This window comes from Urocitellus parryii, chromosome 6 (assembly GCF_045843805.1).
Source record: "Urocitellus parryii isolate mUroPar1 chromosome 6, mUroPar1.hap1, whole genome shotgun sequence".
In the NCBI taxonomy this organism is placed as follows: Eukaryota; Metazoa; Chordata; class Mammalia; order Rodentia; family Sciuridae; genus Urocitellus; species Urocitellus parryii.
In genome coordinates, this window is record NC_135536.1 from 173,502,167 (window position 1) to 173,513,091 (window position 10,925).

The 10,925-nt window shown below is 55.5% G+C and overlaps 1 protein-coding gene across 1 annotated transcript; it reads left to right on the forward strand.

Annotated features, from left to right (window-relative positions):
• Positions 1-546: 546 nt before the first annotated feature.
• Tcf15 (transcription factor 15) lies at positions 547-5,793 on the forward strand. Its single transcript, XM_026402117.2, has 2 exons — positions 547-1,150; positions 5,364-5,793. The coding sequence occupies exons 1-2, from the start codon at positions 632-634 to the stop codon at positions 5,436-5,438; spliced, it is 594 nt and encodes a 197-aa protein (XP_026257902.1). The 5' UTR covers positions 547-631; the 3' UTR covers positions 5,439-5,793.
• The last annotated feature ends 5,132 nt before the right edge of the window (positions 5,794-10,925 follow it).

A 10,925-nucleotide genomic window follows, 5' to 3' on the forward strand; every position in this document is an offset into this window, starting at 1 on the left:
TGGAAAGGTTACAGTTTTCCCCAATGTTCCCCACGGACATCAACACCATTACCAAGGGCTGGTACAAAGTGAGATTCCTGCATCGTTCCAGAACTGCTGGGTCACAATGCGGGCGATCTGAGAAGCTCGAGTGTCAAAAGTCCCTTCCCCAAATCACACGCTCCAGAAAGTTGCCAAACCACTGATTGGAATGTGAGGGCGGGAAGTCGGCGACAATCGCTTTCCGAATGAGGAAACAGGGTAAGCGAGAAGGGACTCTCCCGTGGACTCCCAGCCCCCGAGGCTGAGGACCAGGAGGCCAGATCTGAGTTCCACTCCGGCCACCCAGAGTCCCAGCATCTGTCCGGCTCGCCAGTGGAGACCTAGAGCCTTCGGGGCGGGCCTCGAGCTCCCGGGGAGCTTTCAACCTGAGGAACTGGGGAGACCCGCGAGTCGCCATTGGCCGGGGCAGTCGGGCGCCTCCCCATTGGCCCGGGCGGAGCTCCCCGCCCCCCGCCCGGGGCCGCCCCGCGATTGGCCCCTCCCCCGGCTATAAGGCGGCGGCCGGCGAGGCCGTGGGAGCGCGCGGGAGCGCACGGCGGGCGCGGCCGGGGCAGGGACACCGCTCACAGAGGGAAGCGGCCGGGCGCCCATGGCGTTCGCGCTGCTGCGCCCCGTCGGTGCGCACGTGCTGTACCCGGACGTGCGGCTGCTGAGCGAGGACGAGGAGAACCGTAGCGAGAGCGACGCGTCCGATCAGTCGTTCGGCTGCTGCGAAGGCCTGGAGGCGGCTCGGCGCGGCCCGGGCCCCGGGGGCGGGCGGCGGGCGGGCGGCAGCGCGGGTCCCGTGGTGGTGGTGCGACAGCGGCAGGCGGCCAACGCGAGGGAGCGGGACCGCACGCAGAGCGTGAACACGGCCTTCACCGCGCTGCGCACGCTCATCCCCACCGAGCCCGTGGACCGCAAGCTGTCCAAGATCGAGACGCTGCGCCTGGCGTCCAGCTACATCGCGCACCTGGCCAACGTGCTGCTTCTGGGGGACGCGGCCGACGACGGGCAGCCGTGCTTCCGTGCGGCGGGCAGTGCCAAGGGCACTGTCCCCGCAGCCGCCGACGGCGGCCGCCAGCCGCGCTCCATCTGCACCTTCTGCCTCAGCAACCAGCGCAAGGGGGTGAGTGCACCGCGCTCCTGAACGGGAGGCGAGGAGGAGCAGAATTAGCCGGGGATCGAGTCTCTCGGGGAGCGAAAGAGGGGCAGAGTCCCCCTAAGGCGAGGGAGAAGCGACGTGGTGGGCGCGGCGTCCCAAACCCAGGGCTGAGTGTGGAACTGAGCCACTCAAGGTCCCCCCAAAGAGAAAGCGTTCAGGAGCCCAGAGCCCGGGTCTGATTTTATTAACTTTGAGACATCCCCACTGCAGCTAAAGGTGTTCCGGGACATCCTTCCTTCTGGGAAGAGGGCAGGAGCAAAGAATAACTAAGACCATCATTTATTGAGCTTTTGTTCCATGCTGGCTCCTCCAGTGCACTTTTTTACTTGGACCAGAATCCAGTCTGGCTCGCCTGCTTCCCCTCACTTCATCACTAAGAGGGACCTATGGCTCAGAGTGACGAAATCGCATGCCCATATTCGCGGGATGCAACCCTGGGTTGATTGGGTATGTGTTGCCGTGGGCTACCACTTTGTATTAATTGTCCAAAGTAAGGCTGGGAACCGGGCTGCAAGGCCTGGGTAGCAGCAGCGATGGCTGCCAGAGGGCCTCCTGGCTGAAAATGTGCCCAGACTCCGAGGAACCTGCTTCATCCCCAGTCCCTCTGTCTTCCTGGCCTTGGCTCCTCCGGCAGTAAGGAGGCTTGTCTGGTGTGACAGTGTTGGGTTTCAGTAGCTGCTGTTTGCATTTAGGGAAACTGAGACTCAGAGAGTCCTGCCTGGCCTTCGATGGCCAATGAAAGGGTCCTCTGACTCTGCCGGAATTTGGTTTTGTAGCTGACATAGGTCCCTGGCTCCACGCTGTGCTGGTGATGAGGCCTCCCTGTTCAGGTCTCAAACCCTCTGCTTCCGGTTCATCAGACTCTCAGGTGGCTACTCACCCCTGGGTGCCTCAGTTTTTCTGAGTCAGTCTTCTTGGCCTCCGATTTGTACCCTCTCGAGGGTCCCTGCTGCTCCTTGCTGTGGTTAGGGCCGCTGACTGGGCTGGGAACCCAGGGGAGGTCTTCAGGCCCCTGTGTGGAGGGCTGACTGGGCCCTCTGCTATCCCCCTGACCACTGGTCACCTCCATTCAGTTCGGCAACCCTCAAGTTCCCAGCAGCTGGCGTGTGTGGGCTCTGAGAGTGTACCCCGCGAGGCAGGCGTGGGTCCCCATCTGGCGGTCAGGGCCAGGGTGGGGAGATGAAGGTAAGGGTGCTGTGGTCTGATGGCAGGAGAGGGGGAGCACAAAGGGACTGTCAGAAGAAGCCCAGGTCTGCGACGAGAGGTGAGGGGCCTCTGTGCTGAATCCTAAAGAATGCCTGGGGACAGAGACAGGCAAGGAAGGGCAGCGCAGGGAAGAGTGTTCTAGAAGCTGGGCTCTGAGGAGCTAGGTCCAAAATCGTGGGCTAGAGAAAGGAGTGGGAAGAAGTGACAGGTAGTGGGAGGTGGAAGGCGCTCAGAGATGGGCCAGTGACGTGACAGCTATCTTCTGCTAAGTCTGAGTTACCATTTAGACACCCCACACTGTCCCCGCCTGCTTAGAGATGCTGCCACCACTTCAGAGACCCACAGCCAGAGAGGGAGTCCGGATTCGAACTCAGGCCTGACTGACTGGGAAGTAGGAGAGGTTCCACTGGAGGGCCCCGCACCTGCAGGCCCTGGGGAAGGTGTGTGTCCTACGCCTCCCCCCTGGCAGGCAGGCGGGGGGCTCCTGCCTAGGTCTCTTTGGCCTGTCCTGCAGCTCACAGGACCTTGCCTGGGCCTGGCTGCTTCCCGGGAGTCAGTCTGTGCGACCAAGAACCCAGCCAAATTTGGCTGCAGAAGCCACACTCAACTCCAGAGGCCCCTCTGGGAGTAAGCGAGGAGGGTGATCATCCCAGTTCTGGTCCCTCCAAGATGCAGCTGGAAGAAAACTGGTTGTCGTAGGCCCCCCCCCCTCCTTTCTGAGCTTTGAGGCCCAGCAAGTTCCAAGGTTCTGGACCCTGTCCCTTCACCTGGGGCACCACCTCCCTCCGTGGCTGGTCTGGGGCTGGGGTGGCTATGGAAACAGTTCCCTGGAACACCTGGCTAATTAGGGGCGAGGCGTGGCCCTCTGTAGATGGGAGGGGTTCTTGGGTATGACCCAGTTACCCTTTCGTTACCTGGGGGGGGGGCTGGACAGGGTGCTCTTGTGAGGCTGCTAATGTGCCCAACTCAGGAGGAGGTGGTGGAGAGGCGACAGGGGCCAGGGAGTGTCACGGCCAGATGATGCTGATGATCGTATTGTGGACATTTACTGAACAGTGGCCGTGTTCCGGGGCTCTCCCTGTTGGGCTGAGGAGCCTTTGTTAACCTGTACCATCTTACAGAGCAACTCCCCCTCCAGGTGAGGAAACCGAGGCTCCCTGAGCTGAACCAGCCAGGGTCCAACAGGCAACCCACGGCAGGAATGAAAGGCCAGGAGTGTCCCTCTTGGTCACAGTGCTTCCCCTAGACCCTTGGTGCTAAGTTCTCGTGGGACACACGGGGCCCAGGAAGGACATCTCACACAGCTCTCTTCACATTTGACTGCGGCCGGGGCAGCAAGAATGATCTGTCCCCATTTCATAGATAAAGAAACTGAGGTTCAGAGAGGTCCCAATATTCTAATGGGACAAAGTCTTCAGACTTGGGGTGGGAGGTGGCACTCCCCGTCCCTGAGGCTCAAAGAATGTTCCCAACCTCAACACTCTACCTCCCCCCACCGCCACCACCCCTGTCCCTAGCCACCCTTCGCAGCCACTCCTGCCAGAGTTTGTCTGAGAAGCCCAAGCCCCAGGCTCTGCTGGGACTATGGCTTCAGCCCTCAAAATAGCCTGTGAGTGAACGTGCTGTCCCTGGGCCAGAGAGCCTCCAGGGAGGCTGGGCTCACATCTGGATGGATCTGCCCCAACCTGGGCCCAGCGAGGGGGGCAGGCGACAGAGCTCCCAGATGGTCTGTCGCTAGTCCTCTAGACGGGCCGAGAGGCCGCCAGGTCCGTCCTCTGGGCGACGAGCATTTACAGTGAGATTTCGTGCAGCCTACGTCCTGGAGACAGAACCGCTTGTTGGCCACACGGATTTCTAGGCCTGCTCTTACCAACCGACTGGGTGGCTCTGGGCCAGTCACTCAACGCTGGAGGCCTCAAAAGAGGGAGGCCGTGACCTCTCTGGCTTCCGTGTATCCACCTGAGCATATGGATGGCAGGGCGGGTAGAGACTGCCCCTGTCGGGCGAGGGACTGGTGGCTTCAGGGGCTCCACCATCAGCTCATCTTCCAATGGCCACCACTGCTTCCAAGTCACCTGCTGGTGCTTGCTCTGTGCCAGCCCCTGAGCTAGAAATGGAGCCTCAGAAGGGAGGCTGCCACTCCCAGCACCTCCAGCCAGATGGGGAGCACGGAGACCTGTCTTCCCTTTCTGTGTTTTGCCCTAGTGAATGCCCCCCCCCCAAAAGGCAGGAAGTACTAAGTGATTCCAAGAGTTTAAAAAAAAAAAAATCCCAGGGAGACAAGACCTGAGAGCATATTCCCAGCCAAGGGAGACCAAGAATGGAGGTCATGTTTCAATTTCTTTAAGGCAATAGATCATGTGGGGAAGGATGGGAAAGGTAAAACACACACACACACACACACACCACACACAGTGAACAGGCCTCCCCCCTCTCCTGTCTCCTCATCATGAAATCCCCGTCCTCTAAAAACTCCCACTGGCCATTTCCCACATGCACTTCTCTCTAGAAACCACAACTTACAGAAGTATTGACTCAAGCCGGGCGCTGTGGTGCACACCTGTCATCCCAGCAGCTTGGGAGGCTGAGGTAGGAGGATCACAAGTTCAAAGTCAGCCTCAGCAACAGCAAGGGACTAAACAACTCAGGAAGACTCTGTCTCTAAATAAAATACAAAACGGCTGGGGATGTGGCTCAGTGGTCTAGTGCTCCTGAGTTCAGTCCTGGTACCCCCCACAAAAAGAAACTATTCACTCAGTTCCGCCCTTGATTTACCCTTGAACAGTGTCCCTCCACAGCCTTCCCTGACTGTACATAAGGTTTCTTCTGCTTTTTACAACAGAGAACTTTCTCTAGTGAATGGCTAAACTGTGATTTACTGATCCAATCCCCAACTGCTGGACATAGAGGTTAGTTCCAGTGTTCACAGTGGGCCAACTCATCTCCTCACCCTCTTTGTTCCCTCCTACAGGGTGGCCGTCGTGACCTGGGAGGCAGCTGCTTGAAGGTGAGGGGAGTGGCCCCCCTTCGAGGGCCACGGAGATGAGCCAGGGCCCCTGCGGAATTTGCTGCAAACAGGACACCCAAGGAGGCCGGGAGTCAGCCATTGGCTGTACAGGGGAGAAGACCCCAGAAGCCGAACCCACCCCTTTGTGTAGGGACCAGGGACAACGGCCGGGCAGGGCCTTTGGGACGTCTCCACTCCACCCTGGAGAGCTGTGAGGACCCATTCAGCCCAACTGAGGCCTGGCGGGTCAGAGACAAGGTGGAACTTTGGGGAAAAGACTGTTGGTGACAGAGGTGTCTGCGTGTCTGTGTGTGAGTGTGGCATGTGTGAGCGAGAATTGGTAGCTTAAGATAAAAGTATTTTTAAATAAAAGATGTCGTTCCCAGCTGAGGAATGAAGGGCCTGTGGACAGTGACTCAATGCGGACCCCCCCCCCCAGGACCCTGGGCGCGGGCGGGGGCTGGGTTGGGCCGGGGGCCCCTCTCCAGAAGTAGAGATGGCCCGTCCGTCCTCCCGACTCCCGTTCTCCCAGTGTTGGTGAACAACCCTCAGGTGTCTGGTATGCTGCCTACAGAAACCCAAACTTTATTTATTTCTGAATAAGGACTAGATCCATGGTTTAAAAATTCAAAAGGTACAAGAGGACATAAAGGTGGAAAATCTCCCTCTTCTGTCCTCCCAGAGGGGGCCCCCGACACCAGTTTTTTGTGACCTCCCCATTCCCTACGAATAATCAAGCAAGGACACAGATCATAACTACTGTACGACTTTCTGCTTCCTTTTTTTATATTTTTTTAAAATTTTTTTTAGTTCTCGGTGGACACAACATCTTTGTTGGTATGTGGTGCTGAGGATCGAACCCGGGCCGCACGCATGCCAGGCGAGCGCGCCACTGCTTGAACCACATCCCCAGCCCTGCTTCCTTTTTTTAAAAATTTTTCCTTTGACCCATATTGTCCCACCGCCTGGATATGGAACACCTGTGAAAACTTAAAATGGAGCCACAATAGCTTAAGGGTAACTTTGAAATAATATTGGGGTATTTATTCTGTTTGCAGAATTGAAAACTCCGGACTTATTGGGTTAATGAGGCCTGCTCCCAGCCCAGGTGGGGACAGGAAGGGTGTCCTTGTTCTGTTGTTAGCTGCTTCACATTCCCTCGTCTGACTGCACCGTTCTTGAACCTGTCCTTCACTGACTGGGAGGCCGGCAGGTGTGCCATCTTCCGCGTGTGCAAATGGGTGTGTTACAGTGGACATTCTTACCTTGTTTTAGCTGAGATGATTGAGGACCAAATGACACCCAAAATGACACCCAAAGGCACATGGTGGGGTGACACGCCACCTTCAAAGCTCAGAGCAGCTCTTGCCCCTGCCTGGATGGAGTGCCAGCCCCCAGGGCCCCGAGCGTACCCCCAGAAGCCCTGGGAGGTGGGGACCAGGTTTACCATTTTAGAGTCAGTTGAGCCCAGAACTCTAGGTACTCTTCGTGAGGCCTGTGTCCCTGGGAGACCAAGGTCAAAGGAGGTCAGGAGGCCAGAGGGAGGAGGAGGCAGGGAGAGGCCCGAGCTGCCTTAACCTAGCAAGGTGCATCCACATACCTGGTTTTTATTTTTTATTTTATTTTTTCTTTTCACAAACACTTGTGTGGGTCACGGGAAGCAGTCCTGCTCCACCGTCCACGCCCCTGTTCCCTGCGCCTGGCACCCCCCTCCCGTGCATTTGCCCTTCTGACCGAGCCTGAATCGGGGCTGCCCATTTTGCAGATCAACAATTTCCCAGCATCCTGTGCACCATGGCTGTGCCAGTTCGCCACAGGACAGAGCCTGACCCACCTGGTCTTTGTCACTGATGGACTAAAACCCAAGCAGGCAGGGGAGCGGTCAGAAGTGCCAGTGCTGGTTGCAGCCAGTCCTGAAACCAGCACACCTAACCCCTTTTGCATGCGATGTGGAGGAGGAGGATCCCAGGGGCCTGTCCACCAGAGAGCTTTCTAGCAGCTCTACCTCACTTCCCTGGTGTGCCAGGGACCCTGGTCTTGCCCATCCTGTGTCCCCATGGGCTGCACTTTCCCTTGGTAGCATACTGCTCTCACTGTGCCTACCCTGATCCAGGTACAGGCAGCCTCTGGCAAGGCCACAGGAAAAGGACTATGACCTTGTCAATGGCAGGAAACCTGGGAATGGGGGCAGGGCAGACACTTGGGTGCTCTGGGCTGGAGGCCCACTTCTGCCACCAGATTTGCTGGGTGACCCTGGGGTTGTTGCTTGACCCCTCTGAGCCTCCTTGGCCCAATCTCTAGCCAGCAAGAGCAATTACAACAGAAAGAAGAGTGTTTATTTTGCTTTGTTAAATAGTTTTTAATAGATTATTTATGCACTGAGTAAAGAGTTCAAGTTCAAATTGTATCAGATACTGGGCAGTGAAAAGTCCATAACCTCCCTGAGGCCCCTCCCTAAAGGCCTCTGCTGTTAGCAGTTTCCTGTGGGTCCTTCCAGAAAGCTCTACACTGATTACTATGTCTGAAAAAAATATTTGTAGGTTTCTCTGCTTATGTCTTCATTATACAAAGTTCAGACACGGGGCTGGGAAGGTAGCTCAGTGGCCAAGCACTTGTCTATCATGTGCTAAGGTCCTGGGTTCCACCCCCAGCACCACAGGATGGGGAGGGGAGTGCATAGGTTCATAGGTTCCAAGTCCTAGAAATCACCACAGTGTGGAGCCCATGGGGTTTTCATTACGCGTACACTCTACATCTACAGCATGCTAAGTTAAAACTTTTTATCACACGCCTATACTCCCAGCAGCTCGGGAGGCTGAGGCAGGAGGATCTCGAGTTCAAAGCCAGCCTCAGCAAAAGCGAGGCGCTAAACAACTCAGTGAGATCCTGTCTCTAAATAAAATATTAGAACGGCTGGGGATGCGGCTCAGTGGTGGAGCACCCCTGAGTTCAATCCCTGATACCCCCTCCTCCCCCCAAAAAAAACACAACTTTTTATCAAATCATAACATATATTTGGGAAAGTGCACAAGTTGCCAAAGCACCGCACAGTGAATTTCCGCCAACTCAGTGCACCTGTGTGCCCAGCCAGCAGGTCAAGAAATGCAGTTAGCAGCTTCCTGGGATCCTGGGGCCAGCACTCCTGCTTACGCTGGGTTTTTCAATTGCCTCTCCTTTGACATGGATGATACACTTGCAGAGCTCAAAATCCAAAAGCCACAAAAGAGAATAAACTGACAAGAAGTCTCCTCTGCTCTCAGCCACTCAGTTTAAGTTCTCAGAGGCAATTACTGTGATGCAGGGACTTAGGAGCTCCTGCAGGGAGGATCAGCAGTTAGGGAAATCATATACGTCATATACATTATACAAATTTTTCACCCAAGTGAAAGCATGTTAGATTCTTTGCTTTATAGTTGGATTTTTTTTTTCTCCTTTACTAATACTTCTTAGAGATCCTTGGTGTTCAAGGAAACTGGTCCATACTTTTTCACAGCTGCATAGTGCTCCATGAGGCACTGGAACTGTCTTCCTGGGCAGGGGACACTTAATGTCCATGAGTGAGCTGAAGGTCAGTTCCATCCATGTGACTTGGGAGAAGCACAGCTGTGGACCAATACCTCTGGGGGTGATTTTCCTAACACTCCCCTCCCCCACCACCCACGCTTTCCCCCTCCAGGATGGACCAGCCCAGCCAAGGTTCTCCAGGCCAACTTGGGGCCAGAGGAGCAACGTTGTTCAGAGAGAAGAAAACCAGGGCTGAGAGGATATGGAATAACCAACCCCAGCCAGACCACCTCACACGCACTGCCACCCAGCACAACACACTGATCATCTCACACGCACTGCCCCCAAGCACAACGCACTGTTTGAGGGCTTTCTATAATTAGAGGGTCTACAGAAGCATCAGTTCTGGGAGGTTCGTGTTGATACCTTCCTCATCCCACCTTCTCCTCCTGCTGTCTGTCTGACCTCACGTGGTTCTGATATCCGAAGTCCAGACCTGACAGCTACATGCAACGCATGCCCTTGAACTGCATCCTGTGCTATGGGGTGGGGGATGCTCCAGGGGACGTTATTGGTTGACAAAATTAGAATGCGAGCAATAAAATGTTGTATCAAAGGTGAATGTTCTGAATTTGCTAACAGGACTGTGGTCATGGAAGAGGATGTCCTTGTGCTTAAGAACTAAGGATCCTTCGGGGACACAGGAGCTGAGGTAGGCCACCTACTCTCAATAGAGTCAGGAAAAAGTAAACTGTGGGCAATTGAGAGAAAAGGGATAAAGCAACTGTGACCACTGGTGAATGCTGGTGGCCCTGGGTGAGGGCGTAAGGGACTTCTCCACCCTGCTCTTGTCACCTCTGCACGTTTGTAAATGCACAATGAGGAGTTAGAGAAGCCAGGACCTTGGCCCACTCAATGCGAGGTCTCCCAAGAGGTCCCCTGGCCCCGCTGACCCACCCTTCAGCTAATCTAACGAGGACAGATAATACTCCCAGGGGACCCAGGCCTCCCTGCTCCTGACTCTCAGGCCTCTGTGGCCCTCAGGAGGCTAAGGTGGTCCCAACCCCCTAGCCTCCTGCCACCATGATTTATGTCCCTGTGAGTCTCAGCAGCTGTGAGCTCAGGTCCCAGCAGGCGGCCAGCTCTGGTGGGGGGGGGGCAGCCTTTGCTTCTCAGCGTGTCTAATCCAGACCAGACTTTCAGACCCCACAGGCCTGGGATTGGGCTCCCAGGGGGCCCAGGGTCACAGGTCAGGCCAGTAGGGCCTGGAAACCCAGGAGGCACTGAGGTTGAACCAGCTGGAAGGCAGGTCTAGCCTGATCTAGTTTGGCCACTGCTCCTGTGTGTCCCAGGGTGGGTTCTGCCTCTCTCTGGGCCTTGCTTTTCCTTAGCTCAGGCTGCACATGGTGAACCAGAAGGACTTTGTCAACAGGACAGACCCACCTTGAGGAGGAACGGCTGGTAAAATAGGAGTTGGCTTTCTCTGAACACCAGATTCCCCCAGGCTTGGGGAAATGCTTGACTTTTTGAGAACCTACTATGTTTCAGGCCTCAATCTACATATTTGACATCAAAGAATTAATATAGCTTTCAAGTTTGCCAGATTATATACTATTGTTGTGGCATTTTACAGATAAGGAAGTTGAGGGACAAGATTGTTAAAGAACTTGCCCAAGGTCCCGCAGTGGTTGGTAAATAGATTGATTTGAATCAGGTTCTCTGGCTGCTCATCTACCACCCCCACCTGGCCAAACAGGTAGGTGCCTCCTCCTGCCACTGACAGGGCTGACTAATTGAGGTACTGCCCTGAGTGACTCACACTTACGGCTTCACTTAATCTTGCAGCAATGCACAGAGGTAGGTCCTGTTGTTACCCCCATTTCACAGACTAGAAAACCAAGCCCAAGCTCACTGGGTTAAGCAATGATTGGCAGAGCCAGGAATCAAACCCAAGGGACCAGGCTGAGTCACTGGAGGAGATAAGACTCCCAGGAGGCACAGGATTGAGTTTAACATCAGGAA

Bases quoted from the DNA above. Each gene is read 5' to 3' on its own strand.
- Tcf15 (XM_026402117.2), top strand. From the start codon at position 632: ATGGCGTTCGCGCTGCTGCGCCCCGTCGGTGCGCACGTGCTGTACCCG. The intron at 1,151-5,363 runs GTGAGTGCACCG...TCCCTCCTACAG, and splicing joins TCAGCAACCAGCGCAAGGGG to GGTGGCCGTCGTGACCTGGG.